Source organism: Mauremys mutica, chromosome 1 (genome assembly GCF_020497125.1).
Source record: "Mauremys mutica isolate MM-2020 ecotype Southern chromosome 1, ASM2049712v1, whole genome shotgun sequence".
Classification (NCBI taxonomy): domain Eukaryota; kingdom Metazoa; phylum Chordata; order Testudines; family Geoemydidae; genus Mauremys; species Mauremys mutica.
The window spans coordinates 225,742,079-225,762,209 of record NC_059072.1 but is presented as its reverse complement, the minus strand read 5'-3'; the positions used below and the strand labels follow the sequence as shown (position 1 = coordinate 225,762,209).

Below are 20,131 nucleotides of genomic sequence, written 5' to 3'. Positions count from 1 at the left end.
AGCTAGCTGCCAACATAAATGGAAGGGAAAACACTAGCATTTATAGGTGTGTGTTCTGTTCAACTACCCACTGTGGTAGATCACTGCAATTTTTCTCTTCTACCAGCAGGAAACATTTCTTATGTAAGCTGTTTTATTTTAAATGATGTCCTGCGTATGGGATTACAAAACCAGCTGTGCCATATATCAGATATGTAGTCACCTTTGCTGGCTCCCTTTACACATGCTGCAGAGCTCTATTCATTGTAAAACCCAGAAAGGGGATGAGGCAATTTTCTTTATCAAATAACACAGTGCTGATGGTAAATATTGTGAATATATGCCATTGTTTTTCTTTACGTGCTGTAAAGCAAGATCTGCTGATGCTAATTTTACCATTCATTTCTTTCCAGGCATTAAATAGCTTCCTGGAAACTAGGACAAGTATGTAAGAAGTCCAGTCAATCAATGTGGATTTCTCCTGTCAAAAGTCTTCAGTTTTGCCTACCACACACCCTTTAGATACTCTTCTCTGTGCCATGCTCTGTGGCTCTCATCACAAGAGGAATTTGTCTTCATGAAGATTCTTAACATTGGTAATGTGATGAATAAATTTGAGATCCTTGGGGTTGTAGGTGAAGGTAAGTCAGTTCTTCTTAATGAAATATGAATTAGAATTAGTAGAATTCAGAGGCTATTTATATATTATTCTGTTATTAAAGAGAAAAAAATAAAGCCTGTTCCCATTAGATGAAATTCTGCAAAATGTTATTTCTCAAGATTACTTTAATGTTGGGAGTCATTTGTTCTTAAAAAATAAATTATTGTTATCTAGGCTGCGCAAAAAAAATTATTTATTGGATTTCTATAACAATTTATATGCTTAACTGTGGACATTACGGAGCTAGACAAAATTATTTACATATATGTCAACATATTAAGTAATAAAACCATTGTCTAATTTTTAAGTTGTCAGGATGTCCTAAAAAAATGGAAAAACTATCTTATTACAAATCCAACTGAACTCTGATGTGTCAGGGTGGGAAAAATCTATACCTTGAGCGGTGAAGTTAAGCTGACCTAAGTCTCCATGTAGACAGGCAGCGCTAGGTCAACAGAAGAATTCTTATATCAATTTAGCTGCTCCTTCTCGAGGAGATGGATTACCTGTACCAATAGGAGAATGCTCCTACAGCTGTGCTGCTATAGCATTTTCAGTGTAAATAAGCCCTGAGAGATGCCCTAAAAGTAAACAAAAAGTAGAGGTACCAGAATGTACATGAAATCGCAATTTTTTTCTGTTTTGTTGGGTTTTTTTAAAAACAAGTCCAGTAGTTGGCTGTCTACACTACAGCCACTTATTATAGGAATATACAGTTATTCCAGATTTTCTTGCATATGCATATTTCTAAAAATAAGGAATTCACAGAAGAATTTTAAAATCATATACTTACAGTCAGCTTCATTTTTAAATTTTGCTACACAAAAATGCAACAAAGCATTTTAGCTATAAGTGTAAGAAGATAGTATTGGGAACAATGCATCCATAATACATATTAGACAGCTGTGAAATGTAGTGTATTTTGCTTCCTTTTCCCCACAGCATGGTAACTAATCTGTTTTTGTTTTTTTTCCTTTGTGTTTCAGGAGCCTATGGGGTTGTACTTAAATGCAGACACAAGGTAAATACATAGATTAATTGTACATAGATGTTGGTCCATGGATGAAAGCAAGAATGAAATTTTAAACATGGAGAGTGAGACCTGGGTTGTTAATATATATTAGACATACATTTTACTGCCTTGTTTGGGACAGGCCTTGGCCTGCAATCAGTTGTTCAAGGTCCTGATTTGACTATATTGTGACAGGAAACAGCTGCATCTAGGGAGGGAGGGAGAGGAAGGGAGAGAGAGAGAGAGAGAGAGAATCAAAAAGACACAGTTTCATTTTATAAATTCTAACACAATATGTTCTCTGAATTTGTTCAACAATTAGTAAGTGTTACTAGTCTGGTCATGCTTCAGATGTAGTCCTGGGAATTAAAACTGAGAGTTGGATAAAAGAAAAATATTGTCGAATGATTCAAAACATTCTAGTAGAGACTATTGTTGTGTAATTAATCATATCTTGCTAATACGATATATCTGGTTGGTTTCTGTAACGTGGCAACAAATTGTTCAGGACTGATGCATGGAATTTCCATGGCTGCTGTTTGATAATCTAACTGCAGTAAAAGAATATTCACTTTAATCTGGCAAAGGACAAATGAAAAACAGAAAAAACAGTTTTGAAAATGCGAATGGAGTTTGAAATTCAGTGTGCCTGAAACAAAATGAATCACTTAATGTATCTGGGAATGTGTGATGGGGTTGCTCATTCCTTATCTTAGTCGCTGTGCTTTTGGACATGATATACTATATTTGAGGTTTGCCAAAAAATATAACTGAGGCACATGTAAATTGGGTTTCTTGCTAACCAGATGGCAAAATTGGAATTTATGCATGTGTGTGCATATATAGACTCATAGACTCATAGACTTTAAGGTCCGAAGGGACCATTATGATCATCTAGTCTGACCTCCTGCACAATGCAGGCCACAGAATCCCACCCATCCACTTCTATAAGAAACCCCTAGCCTATGTCTGAGTTATCGAAGTCCCCAAATTGCAGTTTGAAGACCTCAAGCTGCAGAGAATCCTCCAGAAAGTGACCCGTGCCCCATGCTGCAGAGGAAGGCGAAAAACCTCCAGGGCCTCTGCCAATCTGCCCTGGAGGAAAATTCCTTCCCGACCCCAAATATATGTGTGTGTATATATATGCTTTCATGGGATCAGTGCAAAGGGAATGAAGAGTGGTGCTGATGTGAAGGAAAGGAAGGATCAAAGCTGACAAAAAGTTAGGAGGAACTTGTCCAAGAAGTAAATACCTCATTCTCCCTTCCTACTTTGCAGTTAAGATACCAAAATGCCTAGTGTAGACTGTCTACTAAAGAGTCTATTTACACTTTCATTTTCTTCTTTTGTGTTCTTATTGCATTGTCCCTCTTGCCTTTACTTGAAAAGCTATTTAAAATAAAATAAAAATTGTAGAACATGTAATGCCTACCTCCTAAATCTAGTTTCAGATGTTTAAGTTCAACTTGGGATACTTAGTCCTTAGGATTATATGAAATTGCCATTTATAGATTGACTATCTTGACTCTGTATTATAAAATTAGTAGGCCTGTCAAGCGATTAAAAAAACGTAATCACGATTAATTGTGTGATTAATCACACTGTTAAACAATAATACCATTTATTTAAATATTTTTGGATTGTTTTCCACATTTTCTAATCTATTGATTCAATACAAATGTACACTGTTTATATTTTTGATTACAAGTATTTGCACTGTAAAAAAACAAAATAAATAGTATTTTTCAATTCACCTAATACAAGTACTGTAGTGCAGTCTCTTTATCATGAAAGTTGAGCTTAGAAATATAGAACTGTGTACAAAAAAACTATCAAAAATAAAAATGTATCATTTTAGAGCCTGCAAGTTCACCCAGTCCTATTTCTTGTTCAGCCAATCGCTCAGACAAACAAGTTTGTTTACATTTGCAGGAGATAATGTTGCCTGCTTCTTGTTTACAATGTCACCTGAAAGTGAGAACAGTTGTTCTCATGGCACTGTTTTAGCCAGTGTCATGAGATATTTATGTGCCAGGTGCACTAAAGATTCATATGCCCCTTCATGCTTCAACCACCATTCCTGAGGACATGTGTCCACGCTGATGTCAGGTCCTGCGTGATAACAATCCAAATCAGTGCGGTCCGGCGCACGTTCATTTTCATTATCTGAGTCAGATGCCACCAGCAGAAGGTTGATTTTCTTTTTTGGTGGTTCAGGTTCTGTATTCTTTTGTTCTGAAAGCATGCTCCACACCTCATCCCGCTCAGATTTTGGAAGGCACTTCAGATTCTGAAACCTTGGGTTGAGAACTGTAACTGTTTTAGAAATCTCACATTGGTACCTTCTTTGTGTTTTATGAAGTGTTTTTAAAATGAACATGTGCTGGATCATCATCCAAGATTGCTATAACATGAAATATATGACAGAATGCAGGTAAAACAGAGCGGAGGACATACAATTCTCCCCCAAGGAGTTCAGTCACAAATTTAATTATCACATTATTTTTTTAACAAGCATCATCAGCAAGGAAGCATGTCCTCTGGAATGGTGGCTGAAGCATGAAGGGGCATACGAATGTATAGCATATCTGGCACATAAATACCTTGTAGTGCTGGCTACAAAAGTGCCATGCACGCTTGTTCTCACTTTCTGGTGACATTGTAAATAAGAAGAGGGCAGCATTATCTCCTGTAAATGTAAAGAAACTTGTTTGTCTTAGCATTTTGCTGAACAAGAAGTAGGACAGAATTGACCTGTAGGCTCTGAAGTTTTATATTTTGTTTTTGAGTGCAGTTATGTGATAAACAAAAAATCTACATTTATAAGTTGCATTTTCATGATAAAAGAAATAGTATTTTTCAATTCACCTTATAAAAGTACTGTAGTGCAATTTCTTATTTTTACAGTGGAAATATTTGTAATAAAAATACACTTTGATTTCAGTTGCAACAGAGAATACAATATATATGAAAATGTAGAAAAACATCCAAAATATTTAATACATTTCAATTGGCATTCTATTGGTTAACAGTGCGTTTAAACCTGTGATTAATATTTTTTGAGTTAATCGCTTGAGTTAACTGCGATTAACTGACAGTCCCAAAAATTATGAATAAAAATGTTTAAAAGTTTGAAATAGTACAAAAAGATATTAGTACAAAATACCTAATTTTTAAGAAGAGTTCTCTGAAAGGCAAAAATTCTGCTGTAAAACAGTTAAGTTCTTGGACCATCTCTTCCTCCATGATTGTCCAAGCTGGGTATATTTCTCCCATGTTGCAGCTCCAAGTGTGATGACACATTAATACTACTACTACTAATAAAAAAGGTAAGATTGAGGTACTAAGCAATGGTATGCTGCTCTTCTGTTTCTGCACAGTTTAAACTTTTTCCTATGTCTGCAAAGAGAACTATAAATCAAGTACATTGTCATTTGAATCGAGTCTACAGGTGGCCTGTAATTAGCTTTAAGGGGCAGGAACTTCTGTCATTATTCTCAGGTTTCAGAGCTGTCATTTCTGTAACAATAACAATTGTAAGAGCTGCCACTTAAAAAAGAAAATCCATTTGCAAGCCAAAAAAAAGTGTACAGTTGTGCACTTTGAAGTGTACAAGTAAACAAACACTGAAGTACTGATTTTATATGCAAATTTCATATTTATTCCAGGAAATGGAGTTTTAAACACTAAATAGCTAGTTTTCATGTACTGTTGCCTGATTCTTCACAAAATTATGGTATTTTTGTATGAATGTGAATGTACACATTCTTGCATACAGAAGTGTGTTCGTCTTTTAAAATGTAGCCCTGCCATACACATCAACATTTTTACTACTTCGCTGCTGATTAGTTTGATTTAAAACGTTTATTTTTATGACTGAGTGAAATTTGGAGCTGAGTGGAAAGCAAGTTCCCTGCATACTCTCACTCAGTTCAAATCCTTGTATAACACTTTACATACTAGGCCTCCTCACTTTGTGTGGTTGGAATAGAAATTGCTTATCTAAAATGAATGGCCGTTCCAGCTTTTTTTAAGTCTATATGTCATGTAGACCAGTTGAGTGAGAGTCAGGTTAGGCCTGTGTGTCGGCTGTGACAAAAAGCTTCCGTTATGCCATGGTTATCACAGTCTTTCATCTCACTGATAGATGTGACATGCTGCACTAGTTATCTCATATTTTAAATAAGTAATTTTCATTTTCCTTCTGTATAGCTTAAAAAGACAATGGACAGATTTAGTGCTTATGAAAATGATGGACTGATAATGGTGGCCTGACCCACATTTAATGCTGGTAGGGGCTGTGTAGGCTTCCCAACACAGCTGTGCCAACGCAACTCAGTCCTGATCCGCAACATCCACACTATTCCAGTAAAGGAGTCTCTTGGACATAGACTGGAAATCCTACCAAATTGTCAGAAGTTTACCTTCCTCCCCAGTAATGATCCCTCAGTAAATGCAGTTTTCCTTTCTTTCCCGGAAGTAGCAATTTATTCCTAAGAATCAGAATGCAGGAATTTAACTACTCATCTTTAGAGACAGAGTGATATAATATGCATTGGTCCTGATTCTCTGCTGATGTAAATTTATATCAACTGAGGATCTGGCCCCATAATTGCAAAGTTATCAAAAGATAGAGTGACTTACTATTGGTAAACTTCATATCTATTGTAGTGTGGTGCATGTGTGTGTATTTATATGCTTAGATAAGGGGAGAATGGGCTATACAAAATAAAAACCTAATTTTTGACACCTAGCTATTCTGTTCTAAGGGTGTATCATCATGAATGCAAAAGTAAACTCCTCCAGGATGACTAATATTTCTTCATCCTAGAAATGCTAACCAACAGCACGATGCATCTGTTATTGCTAATAGACATCTTTTGTTAGGATATTTTATTTCTGTGTTCAGCTTTCCCAACAAAGTTAAAACAAACAATGTTTAGATGCATGTGCAACCTTAATTTGGCCCACTTGTGCACAATTATAGTAGTCTTAATTTCATGATCACATAGTATCTTTTCCCTACAGGACACCTGGCTGCCTTAATGATCAGCTATTCATTGTTTTATTCTTCTTGTTCAGTATTTTGGTGTATGGCCCCATGCCTTTATTTACTGTACATGAGTCAAACCTTGTTCTGAAGAGAGAATTATTAATGTCCTCATTGGCTTTTCTCTAGCACTCTAGTATGAGTGCTTCACAAATATTAATGAAATTATTTTTACAAAACCCCTGTGAGGTGAGGGGGCGGTATTATCTCCATTTTATATATGGGGAATGGAGGCACAGAGATTAGTCAAAAGCATCCACTACCTTTTAGGGACCGATTTGAAATGCCTGTTTTTCCAGAGTACTTAGCATTTCATATGTCAGAACATAGCTTCCTTTGACTTCAGTTACAGCGGTGAGAGCTCAGCATTTCTGCAATTCAGATCCCAGGATCTCAAATCATGTACCCAGAAAATAAAACATGCAGCTAGCGACCACCTATGAAAAGTTTGGTTTAGGTGATTTGCCAGCTCACATAGAAAATCTGAGGCAGAGGCAGCCATCAGCTGCCTGAACCATGAGTTTCCTTTCCCTTCTTTCAGTCTTGTTTCCACATACCTTCCAACTTCTCATCAAATGAAGCAGGGAACAGCTTTCTTCACTACACGAGATTGATTCATCCCAGAGCAGTTCCATTCTGTGGACTGAAGAAGGCAGGGTTCCTGTGGCAAAAACAGTATGTGATCATGTAATTAAAGACTATATCATAATGCATAGAAACAAGGGAGCCAAATTGAGATTGTACAAGCAGCCTTAATTATGGTATTTTCTACCTTTTGAGTGCTAGTCTTTGCAACCTTAATGTTCTCTTAATGTAGCATTTTGTGTGGAATTTTTAGGTTTTTTGCTTAAAAAAAAATCTAAAAATATACCTGAAATTCCATCATATGGGATCATGATGACACCTACATGGTGCATTAGCAGGGTTGGAACCTTTTAGATCCACTGCATAGACCTCTGCCACTTGAGGAACTGACGGCATCATCGTCCCTGTGGACTAACACTGGTTGGGTTGGGGAAAATAAGTCTTACATTTTGTTGGTATGCTTCACAGATATTTGCAGACATCAGAGCAATGATGACACTCAGTGCTCTTGGGTTCCATTCCAGGCTGGAGAGTGCTTCAGTGGACACACTTTTCTTTCCTAGCCACGTCTTCTCTTTGCCCAACAAAACCTAGCCCAGTACTCCTCATTGGATCAGTCTTCCCACCCCCCTCCCCGACTTCTCTCCACGGGCTCCTAATCTCCCACCCTAGGTTGCTCATTCAATCTCTATTTTAATGTACCTGGCTCCTTATTCCAGTCTCTTTGTGCCAGACCAAGTTCTGTCCTTGTACCCCAGCTCATTGACAGGGGCGGCTCTAGCAATCAGGCTGCCCCAAGCAGCGCGGCGCGCTGCGCCGCCCTTCCCCGGTCCTGCGGCGGGTCCCCTCTTCCCGCGGCTCCGGTTGAGCTCCCGCAGGCATGACTGCGGCAGGTCAACCGGAGCCCGGGACGAGCGGACCTGCCGCAGGCATGAGTGCGGCGGGTGCCGTGGTCCCGCGGCTCCGGTTGACCTGCCGCAGGCATGCCTGCGGGAGCTCAACCGGAGCCGCGGGAAGAGGGGACCCGCCGCAGTCATGCCTGCGGGAGGTCCAGTCGAGCCGCGGGACGAGCGCCCCCTCCGCAGTCATGCCTGCGGCAGGTCCACTCGTCCCGGGGCTCCGGTGGACCTCCCGCAGGCATGACTGCGGCAGGTCCGCCGGCCCAGCCTCCCGCCCTCCCCGACAGCAGCGGACGCCCCCTACATTTTGCCGCCCTAGGCACCAGCTTGTTTTGCTGGTGCCTAGAGCCGCCCCTGCTCATTGACACAATTTTTCCTTCCCCTCCCCCCAACTCTCTCTACTAGGTTCTTAGTCCCAGTCTCCTGGTCCAGCCAGTTCCAGTTCCCTCCTCCCTCAGCACCCTGTCCAATCTGTGTCCCCCTCTCTTTGCCAAATCAGTTCTAGCCTGTCCTTCCTCTTCCCCTTGGGCTCCCTGTCTTTTTGCCTGGCTAGCTCCAATTGAACCCCCACCCATTCCCCCCACTTCAAGTCCCAGTCTATTCCTTTCTTTCCCCATTTTGTCCAGTTTGTCCCCACTGCATTCAAATCACTCCCTCTTCTGTGCTGCCTTGGTGCCAGCAGGAGGGAGCAGTGCCCAAATCACATGCGTGCACAGCAATTACAGGGAAAGTCCTGCTTCACTCCTGTAGCCCATGACTGGAGGGATCATGCATAGTTGCTTGGTTGGGATAGTGACTTCACAATATTGTCAGTACTGGGAGCCGAGAGGCTCAATCTTCAGAGATTTTTAGCTGTTAAAATCTAAAATCTTAACTGAACTCCAAATTTGGGCAGATTTTTTACAGGGAAGGCAAAAGTTAGATCATTGGCAGCGGATGACCTTTTTGTCAGACACCAAAGCATGGATGCACAAGAGCATTTCAGAGAAAAGGTCTCAAGATTTCACACACACACACACACACACACACACACACACACACACACACACACACACACACACACCCACCCAGTATGGAAAATTTCAGTCCAAATGGTTGAGGTTTTGGAAAGTTTAATAATCAATTGAATACAGTGTCTTATAATGGGAAGTGTCAGGTAGCCTTAATAGGCAGTGCTACTAACCAATTATCTATAATAATGCAGTGTACTATAAACCAGGGGTTCTCAACCTTTTTCTTTGAGCGCCCCCTCCCCCCCCAAAAAAACATGCTATAAAAACTCCATGGCCCTCCTGTGCCACAATAACTGGTTTTCTGTATATAAAAAGCCAGGGCTGGCATTAAAGGGTAGCAAGCAGGGCAATTGCTCAGGGCCCCATGGAACTAAGTTGCTCAGGCTTCTGCTTTAGCCCCAGGTGGTGGGGCTCAGGGCCCCACGCTTCAGCCCCATGCAGTGGGACTTTGGCTTTCTGCCCAGCAAGTCTAACACTGGTCCTGCTTGGTGGATCCCCTGAAACCTGCTCATGACCCCACAGGGGACCCCAGACCTCTGGTTGAGAACCACTGCTGTTAACTGAAGCAGTGAAAAAAGAATCTGTCAGATTGTAGGCCAACCTTGACGTTTAAAATTCTGCACACCATACAGTTGAGCATACTCCACCTCATGATTTGAGACATTTCATGTAGTTTTGAGGATAGAGGCATTCACTTTATCGAAGTAGAGTCGTGATTGTTATGTTATAAGCCCATAACTGGATACAATTAATAATAAAATAAACCAGAGTAGACAGGCACACTTCTCCCTCCAAATATGGCAAATACACTTACAATCTGATGTCTCAGCCAATTACTGACTGAGGAATTCCAGACAGGAGATGTACTGCCAAAGGGAAGTCAAATATCTCTCATTAATGGAAGACCTGAATAAATAGATGGATTTTACTTCCAAATGGAGTGATGTTCAAACTAGAATGGCTTTCAGGATTTGAACCGAGTGAGCCAACGAGATTAATCAGAGAAAGTATGACAACAGTATGAAAGTATGTGTGTGTACAAGGAAAGAAGAACTTTCTTAGGCTTGGTCTACACTGGGGCGGGGTGGGGGAAATCGATCTAAGTTAAGCAACTTCAGCTACGTGAATAACGTAGCTGAAGTTGACGTACTTAGATCAACTTACCTTGGTGTCTTCACCGTGGTGAGTTGACTGTTGCCGCTCCCCCGTCGACTCCGCTTGTGCCTCTTGTGGCGTGGAGAGCGACGAGAGAGTGGGGGTCGATTTATCGTGTCTAAACTGGATGCGATAAATCGACCCCCACTGGATCGATCGCTGCCTGCCGATTTGGTGTGTAGGGTAGACATACCCTTATATCCATTCATACCTACTTTATCAATATCTAGAAATCTAGATTTTTCCAATGGTAAGTATATTTCAATAAATCTCCCACTCTTGTCATTTCTCTGTTTTTGGGACCAGCATGACTAGTTGTGCCAATATTCACCAGAGGCTCACACACCTTGTTGCATATGAAGGGCAAGCTGGCAGGTGGTCGGAGAGGCAAAAACAGTCTCTATCCTTGAACCTATAGCAATTTTACAGGGTACTGCCACTAAACCCAAATTTTAGTATTAAGTAATTTAAAATACTCCTCCTCTTCTCTGTTTCATCGTTTTCATATTAACAACTTCCTTTTGATACTACCCATTTGGTGGTGCAGGCAGGAGTCTTTGAACAGCACCACTGTCACATCATCGGTAACTCTGCCAGTCCTCACTTCCTCCCGTCAGTAACCTTAAACCCAAACACTGCTGCCTGCTGTGGTCAACTCTCACTTTGACTGTGCCCAGTTAGAGCTGTAGAATATGTGCCTGTAGCACTGTTTAGCTGAGCTGAAAAACAGTTGACTGGGCAAAGATGAGTCATCTTGCCTGAGCCAGGGATAGTGTGGAGAGAGTCATAACTTATAACTCCAGCCTCACTCCTACTGAGCCAGTATAACTCCTGAGCTGAAGCAGCTCCCACTATTTCAGTCCTGAACCTCTCTACCCAGGGCCGGCTCTAGACCCCAGCGCGGCAAGCACGCGCGTGGGGCGGCCCTTTCCCGGGGGGGCGGCAGGCTGGGCTGGTGGACCTGCCGCAGTCATGCCTGCGGGAGGTCCACCGGAGCCCCGGGACGACCGGACCTGCCGCAGGCATGACTGCGGAGGGGGCGCTCGTCCCGCGGCTCCAGTGGACCTCCCGCAGGCATGCCTGTGGCAGCTCAAGCAGAGCCGCCGGACCTGCGAACCGTCCGCAGCTCCGGGAGGTCCAGCCGAGCCGCGTGACCAGCGGACCCTCCGCAGTCATGCCTGCGGGAGGTCCGCTGCTCCCGCGGCTCCGGGGCGCCTCCCGGGCATGACTGCTTGGGGCGGCCAAAAACGTAGAGCCGCCCCTGTCTCTACCACACCCCCAGCTCTTGCAAATACTCCAGTCCTAACCTGCAGCATCATTTAGTGTCTCAAACCAATGGGACAGATCTATCCAAATGAACTGGAGGGTTGGAGGGAGGACTGGCTGAGTTAACTGTAACATCATAATGCTCCTCTGCCTGCAGAACCAAATGAGTGCTCTTTAAAATTGTCCAGTTATCACCCAAATTAATAGGGTTTTTCCCCACTGAAGGCTAGAAGACTCCCCAAAACTTTGTAAATGACCTTTTGCAGACTGCATCTGATATCTTATGACAAAGTGAGAAATGTGACTAAGTTGAGTGTTACCTGTTTTGCTTGACAAAAAACAGCAAGAATAATGTAAATTCATCCAGATTAGCAGCTAAAAGGTTTCTTAAAACAGAATTAGCAGAGTAACCTTAACGCCCAACAGACAATGTCCCAGGGTGACAAATTGATTTACAGGAATATGTTTAGCTGTTTTATTCTTGCAGAGGAATGAAGTCAGAGAAATAAGTTCAAGACATTTTGGATTTTAAGAGATTTGAGGAGTCAAACTTTACTTACATCATCTCTACACTTTCAAGATAAAAGGATATCTAAATAAAGCTGTCACGGGGTCCACTTGTCTTGAGTGGTGCCCCCTGCTGGTCATCCTCAGGATTCGCTCTGACAGCTTGTGTTCTCTCTTCAATGTTATCTTTCCCTATCTAGTCTCACTCTGCTGCCTGCTCACTCCCGGGTCTGCAGCTTCCTCTCTATGGCTTGGCCATCTGGCCAGGTCACTAAAGTCCTCCTCTTCCAGGGAATTCAGTCTTTCCAGACCTGCTGCCTGACTGGCACCTCCAATGCCCTTGCCACTCCCCAGCGGCTGGTAAGGGAACCCAGACCCTCTCTACACTGGGTTCCAGCCCAGGCACCCTGTAAAAAGCAGCCACAGTCTACCTCTTGCTGCTGTTTCCCTGGGCTTCTTCCTACATGCTCAGCTCCCCCCGCCCCCTTCTCAATTTGTCAGCCTCCAGCCAAAGGAGTGACTGTAGCCTAATTCCCTGTATCCTGTCCCTCCCTCTCAGCAGCCAGCTTACCTGGCTTTATACAGGCCCTGCTTGTTCCTGCAGGTGAGTCTGTCCTTAATTAGCTGCCTCCAACCTAAATCTGCCCTGCTTTCTGCCTAAGTAGCTGATTGGGCTCACCTGGCCTAAGTCAGCTCTTGCAGGGCTAGTATGGGGAGTCCACCCCAACACAAAAGGCCAAAAGTTATAGGTATTTATTCCAAAGGTTACTTGCCTGTCCTCCTCATGCATAGCATAAATTTGCATACTAGTCCTGTAATATGACCCCAAATCATCCATTTTATGGGCTATAGGATGAAATTATATCATTGCCTCCATTTTTTAAAAATAAACCATTTCAGGTTTAACAAATCCTATTAGGAATGAAGAAAAAAGATGGGCCAGATCCTCCAGTGTGACCCAGCTGTAGGGAACACATCGCAAGAGTATGTGTGCATACTCAAAGGTGTAGTTATAAGCTCAGCGTTGCACTCCCTTAATCCTGCTGCTGCTCATTACAAGGCCATTTCTACCTGCATCTTGTTTAGAGCACCCCAAGAGTTGCTCTGCTTACACAACCATGCAGTTGTTGACGATCAGCGCAGTATTTAGGTGTCTTGGCAGTGCCCATTGCCCAGTTTTACCATTAGCTTGAAAGATTAATGGCATTAAGGCCCCTATGTTGTGTCTTACTGTAGGAAGATCTTCCCAGGATCAGTGGCCAGAATGTCAGCAGTGAATTTTCAATATCCTGTTTTGTGCATACAGTCAGTATTCCCATCAGTCTTCCACGGGTTTCCATTCATTTTAGACATGCTTTCTTTGTATTGCTTTATCTGTCTTTAAGCATTGCCTGTGTGAAGTCCAGACCCTCTGAACTTTTCTGTACAGCATTGTTGTGCTTTATGCCTAGCCCGTTACTGCTGTTTTACTTCTGACAGCTGTTGATAGCTAGAAAGAACTTGGCATTGTCTGTCATTGCCCCTGCTGGATGCCTCCTGGGAAAGCTTACTGCTTTTTATCTTTTAAAATATTTTTAAAATTAATGATAGTGTAATTAGTGTTCAGTATTCACCAGCATGTTTTGACTCTTTTGGAAGATGCCTTTTTTCATGATGTGATAGTCTTCTGTGGCCAGGCAGCCTGTAAGGTCAGAGGGGGTCATAGGGGGCCCTGGGCACTCCCTCTCTACTAGGTCCCAGCCCAGGGCCCTGTGTAGCTCAACCCCTAAATAGGAGAGATGGATCTCCTTCCCCACTTCCCTGGGCTACTTCCTACAAGTCTCTTCAGTTTTGGGGCATGGCCCCACTAGCCCAGTTTACCGGGGCTTGCCTAGTCAGTTGCCGCAGGTCCTGGGGTTTATTTGTAGCCTCCCTTTGGCAAGGGAGCCCTTACTTGCCTCAAGTTGCTGCGCTGGTTGGCAGATTGTTGATCCATCCCTTCGAGCAGGCAGACAGAGAGTTCTTGCCTCTTCACCTGTCATGAAGAGATGTTACACATGCAAGACCTTTTGTAAAGTACATTCATTGAGCTGAAGAGAGCTGTATCAAACTTCCACAGCTGGCTGTGGCAATGAAGGCACAATGGTCCCAGTACTGAAGGCTCACAGCAATTGGAACTGAGGTCTCAATCCTAGCTTGTCTGCAACTGGTAACAACATGGCTTCCTATGCCTGAGGAAAGGTGGGGTAGGGATTTAACAGTGTATTCTGCTGCTGTAGGTCACATTAATCCCTTTTTCATGAGCTCTTTGATCAATCACATTCCATGAATTCTGATTCTAAGTCTGAAGGAATCAGCTCCATCCTGGAGCATCAACTTCAGTACTGAATCCAGGAGTAGGCATATTGGAGCCTTTTTTCCATGAAGCCCTGGAACAGAACTCCACAATGTTGTTATATGTACAGTGGCTTTCATGTTCTTTGTTTGGCAGCAGTGGCAGAAAGCAAACTTGACTAGTGCTGCTAACACTTCAAATTATCATGTTCCTGAACTTAAGAATTGTATGTGCTACCCATACATGTGAACAGATGTAAATGCATTTACCTTGTACGTAAAGTGGTAGTGTTTTGACAGTTTCCTGGGCTTTCCTTTCTAGTAAAATGTTTTATAGGGTTCTCCCTAGCTGACCATTCTTCATTGTTGTCCTCTTAGCCCAGATGAACTTCATTGCCCTCTTAATTACACAAGAAGTACTAAGGTGTAATTCCATTGCCTTCAGAGGAGTTATTGCTGATTTACACCAGTGTAACTCACTGGAAAATTGAATCCAGTGTGTTTAACTTCATCCAACAGCAGATAGGAAAAAAACTAAGCTGTTGATGTCATTATGTCTCTTAAAGTGAACTGGCAGATTGACCCTGCTTCATTGGTTTCACTTTTTTCCAAGTGGGATATAACATCTAGAGCTAGGCTTCCGTTTTTTGTTTTTTCTCTGATTCATTCTTCACACCAAGGCCACGTCTACACTACAAAGTAAAGTTGACTTACATTATGTCAATAATAATGAACTGGTGTAATTACATCACTTGTGCATGTTCACACAACGCTCCCTGTGTCAGCTCAGTATGTACACGGTTGGTGCTGTAGCATCGACAGAGACCAGTGCACCATGGGTAACTATGCCACTGTGCAACTCACTACCTTCTACCTCTGGGAATAGATCATAATGCATCATGGGGGGTGGGCTCAGCATCCCATGATGCAGTTTTCTCTGTCCCATTATTCCATAGGCTTCCAACTATGTTTTGTGCCCTTTTTCAATTGCCCCGTAAACTGTGCGTCTGCTCTCTGCCTGAAAGCATGGATCCTGTGCTGCGTGAACACAACGCGGCTGATCCTGCAATATTTCATGAGCTGTGAATCTGAACAGGAATCCATAGTGCCTGCCCTGCTGTGTGCCATGGAAAGAAACAATTGAGAATTGATGTTGGCATTCACAGAGCAGCTGCACATGGTGGACTATCACTTCTGGCCTTGGGAAATATCATTTTGCAGGTATGAGATGATGAGCAGTGGCTGAAGAACGTTCAGATATGCAAAGCCACCTTCATGGAATTGTGTGTGGAGCTCTCCCCTGCCCTAGAGCACAAGGACACCAAAATGAGAGCTGCCTTCATGGTGGAAAAGCAAATGGCGATTGCTTGTGGAACTTGGCAACTCCAGACTGCTACTGGTCAGTTGTGAGTCAATTTGGAGTTGGGAAGTTCACCGTGGGGGTTGCAGTGATGCAAATGTATAGGGCCATTAACTGCCTCCTGCTACGAAGGACTGACTCTGGGCAATGTGTGGGAAATAGCGGGATGGCTTTGCGGCAATGGGATTCCGTAACTGTGGTGGGGAGAAATAGATGCATATCCCAATTTTGGCCCAGACCATCTTGCAACAGAATACATCAACAGAAAGGGGTATTTCTCTGATATTGCAGGTGCTGGTGGATCACCCGGTCATTTCACCGACATCAACATGGGGTGGTCGGGAAAGATGCATGATACACGCATCTTCAGGAACAGTGGCCTGTATAAAAAGCTGCAATCAGGGACTTTCCAGACCAAAAGATTCCAATAGGGGATGTGGAAATGCCCATAGTGATCCTGGGGAATTCTGCCTATTCCTTACTCCCATGGCGCATGAAGCCTTACACTGGAAACCTTGGCAGCAGCAGGGAGTGCTTCAACCAGAGGCTCAGTAGGTGCAGAATGACCATAAAACATACTTTTGGCAGATTGAAGTGTTGCTGGTTCCTTTTTGGAAGGTTAGACCTCAATGAGGAAAATGTTCGGATCGTCATAGCAGCCTGCTGTGCTCTACATAACATTTGTGAAGCTAAGGGGGAAACATTTCCCCAGGAGTGGAGAGTTAAGGTTGATCATCTGGCAGCTGATTTTGAGCAGCCAGATACCAGTACTATTATAGGGGCTCAATGGGGGGGCTATTCATATCAAGGAGGCTCTGAAGCAATATTTTGACAATGAGCCCCAGTAATATCTCTCTGTAATGGATTCATCCAGACATTGTTTACTTGCTGTCTTGAATGAGCCTTGTAATGATTGCTGCCTGCAGTCTGCACAAGCAAGTGACCATTTTTTGTCATTCTCGCCATAGGCATGGCATCTGCTGGAGTAAGGCAGACACGCTTGGATGGCAAATTTTTGGTGTTTGAGTTGTTGCTGTTTTCTCAACTGTAACAGTACTTATATAAGTAACGTTTGGCCAGATTGTATAAAGCAGCATGAACTACCCACACCATTTGTTTTGTTTTTATTTGTCTTACATGGAAGATCACAGCTTCATGCCTAAAACAACTGAGATGTACATACTCTGCTGATCTCTAGAGAGTGTGGCTTATTCCTCTGGCAATTTGCTGATCCAAGAGGTTAGCAACCCAGATGAATGTGGGTCCCCTCATATAATGTCTCTCAATAAGTCCCTTCATATCACAGTTTGTGGTAGTGTTCAAATCAGCCTTCTTGTCATTTAATCCTGACTCTTCAATCTCGTCTAAGTGAGGGGTAGGAACCTGTCCTCTCAGAAGACGAAACAGCCTTGTTATAGAAAGAAAACTAGTATTGTCTGGTATGTCAAAATCAAGGCAATGTAATGTTAGAATGATATTGTATTGTTAACTAATTGGGACATCTTGGTGTGTCCCAAGCAAGCAACTGCAATAGGACAATCATTAGACCAAAGTATTGAAGTATGTAACCCTGGTAGTGAAACTGGGGCTAGAGGAATATGATGGCAGTCAGAAATTGAAATGAATTGTCAGACACAGCGAAAGATGACAAGAAATGGTAACAGGAAAAAAAATAGTTGCTGAGCCCCCATTCTTCCAGCTGCTGCAGTCCTGAACATGACTCCTAAATTGATAGATAATCCAAAGGACATATAATACCGTGTCTGTTTCAGGCATATCAGAAAAAAGGTCAGCCTCTCTTGTGAAATGGGCAAGAAATGTGTCATGGCCATGTTTTTGACAAATCTGGTTTTGGCTCAAACAGAAGTATCAATTGATTTTATTATATTGACATTTGAGGGTGAAAGGATAGAAAAAAGAGTTCTGGTAGAGAACTATTTTTGATCATATCAGACAATTTCTTTCCAACTGATTAGAAATTCTCTCACTATTTGCCAAATGTATGGTTCTTGATTAATCAAAATCACATGGAACTTGTAGTCCTTTTGTAAAACATGATTTATTTCTGTTCCTTCTTTATGTACATGCTTCATGAGTTCTTGCCAGGTGCTGTGTTATGTTTTTTGGCTGGGTAAGTAAAGAGGCGGCTGCCCATGTAGCAGATGACATTGCTGTTCCTTGGAGGGTTACCAGTAAGTAACTAACTCCTTTGTTATTGGCTGCATGCTTCCATCTCCTCTGTGAATGAATTGTACATATTGCTATTAATGTAGGAGTCATGTTCAAGACTGCAGCAGAATGCTGTGCAGCTGCCCTAATGGCTTTTAATTGAGTTCTCTGTAGTACCATTGCCTTTTCATACACTTGGATGTAAATATAATTTTAAATGCTTATATGAATGTAAAAAAAAATTCCCAGACAAATCACTTTTCAGTAGAAGTCTGAAAATATTTCCTTTCAAACCCTGACTATAAGTATGAGACTCCATCTTATGAGTACCAGCAGAAAAAGCTTTGAGTAGCGTTTACAGAATTTAAGAAAGCCAAAATGCTAAGATTTTAGTTAATTGGTAATGATGAAATGTGATTGATTAGTGCAGTGGTCCCCAACTTTTTTGTCTGGCGGGCGCCAGATGAAGGACCGTGGCAGCGGTCAAGCAGCCGCCGAAATGCCGCCAAATTTCAGTGGTATTTTGGTGGGTGCTCGACCACCGGCCAGGACATGGGCACATTTAGATGCCCCCACAGGCACCATAGCACCCGAGGGCACTGCGTTGGGGACTCCTGGATTAGAGAATTCTTGGCTAGCACATGATTGGTAAAGGAACAGTATTAGTACTTATTTGTATTATCAGAACACTCAAGTGCCCTAGTCATGAACTAGGATCCCATTGGTCTAGGTGCTGTGCCAATACAGAACAAAAAAGGTCCTTGTTCCAAAGAACTTAAAATCTAAGTATTCTTGATTAATCATATAGCTACTTTTGTGCTAGTGCATGCCTGTTTGAAGTAGATTGAATATCAGACTAGAACCTTGTCCTGCCACTGACAATTATTTTATAATGGGCTAAGTGGCATAATTTATGCAAGGGGGGTTTTCATACCTTTTTGAGTGCTCCATGATTCACCTATGAGGATCACAGAATAATAGAAATGTAGGCTGGAAGGGACCTTGAGAGGTATTCTAGACTATCCTGGAGGTTGTCTTGCAAAAAAGTAAAGAAAGAAAAAGCCATCTTGGAAAAGTTTTCGTGAAGGAAAGATATGCCAAGTGATCTTAAACTGCCTATGATTTCATCATTTAAAAGGAAGAATAATGCCCTGCATTTGTAATTACACTCTCCATTTGAGGATTTCAAAATGCATTAATGAGCAACCATAGAATCATAAAAATGTGGGGCTGAAGGGACCTCAGTAGGTCATTAAGTCTAGCCCCCTGCTCTGAGGATAGGACCAACTATATCTCTACCATCGCTGACAGGTGTTTGTCTAACTTGTTCTTAAAAACCTCCAGTGACAATGATTCTACTACCTCCCTTGGAAGTCTATTCCTTTGCTCAACTGTCCCTATGGTTAGAAAGCTTTTCTTAATATCTAACCCAAATCTCTCTTGATGCAGATTAAGCCCGTTACTTCTTGTCCTGCCTTCAGTGGACATGGAGAACAATTAATCACAGTCCTCTTTGTAACACTCCTTAACATATTTGAAGACTGTTAGTAGGTCCTCTCTCAGTTGTCTTTTCTCAAGACTATACGTAGCCAGTTTTTTTTTTAAACTTTTCCTCATAGGTTAGGTTTTCTAAACCTTTTATTGTTTTTGTTGCTCTCCCGTGGACTCTCTCCAGTTCGTCCATACCTTTCCTAAAGCGTGGTGCTCGGAACTAGAGTCAGTACTCCAGCTGTGGACTCACCAGTGCTGAGTAGAGTGGAACAGTTACTTCCTGTCTTACATAACACTCCTGTTAATACACTGCAGAAAGATATTAACCTTTTTCTCAACTGTATCACATTGGCTCTTTTAATTTAATATCTAATATAAGCCCCAGATCCTTTTCAGCAATGTGACTGCCTACCTGGTTATCCCCCATTTTATAGTTGTCCATGTGATCTTTACTGAATTTCACCTTATTGATTTCAGACCAATTTTTCTGTTTGTTAGGGTCACTTTTAATTCTAATCTTGTCCTCCAAAGTGCTTACAACCTCTCCCAGCTTGGTGTCATCCAGAGATTTTACAGGCATACTCTTCACTCCATTATCCAAGAAGTCTTTAATAAAATATTGAATAATACCAGACTCCAGTGGGATCCCAGTAGGTATGTCTTCTCAGTTT

General features: G+C 42.2%; 1 protein-coding gene across 4 annotated transcripts in view; it reads left to right on the top strand.

Moving 5' to 3' along the window:
• Positions 1 to 20,131, top strand: part of CDKL5 (cyclin dependent kinase like 5) — a 212,252-nt gene that overhangs the window by 82,673 nt on the left and 109,448 nt on the right. For all 4 annotated transcript variants that reach the window (XM_045017714.1, XM_045017797.1, XM_045017577.1 and 1 more), the window contains exons 2-3: positions 393 to 620; positions 1,627 to 1,661. In XM_045017714.1, coding sequence (XP_044873649.1) covers positions 557 to 620; positions 1,627 to 1,661 — 99 coding nt within the window. In that variant the 5' untranslated portion in view covers positions 393 to 556. The remainder of the gene's footprint in view (positions 1 to 392; positions 621 to 1,626; positions 1,662 to 20,131) is intronic.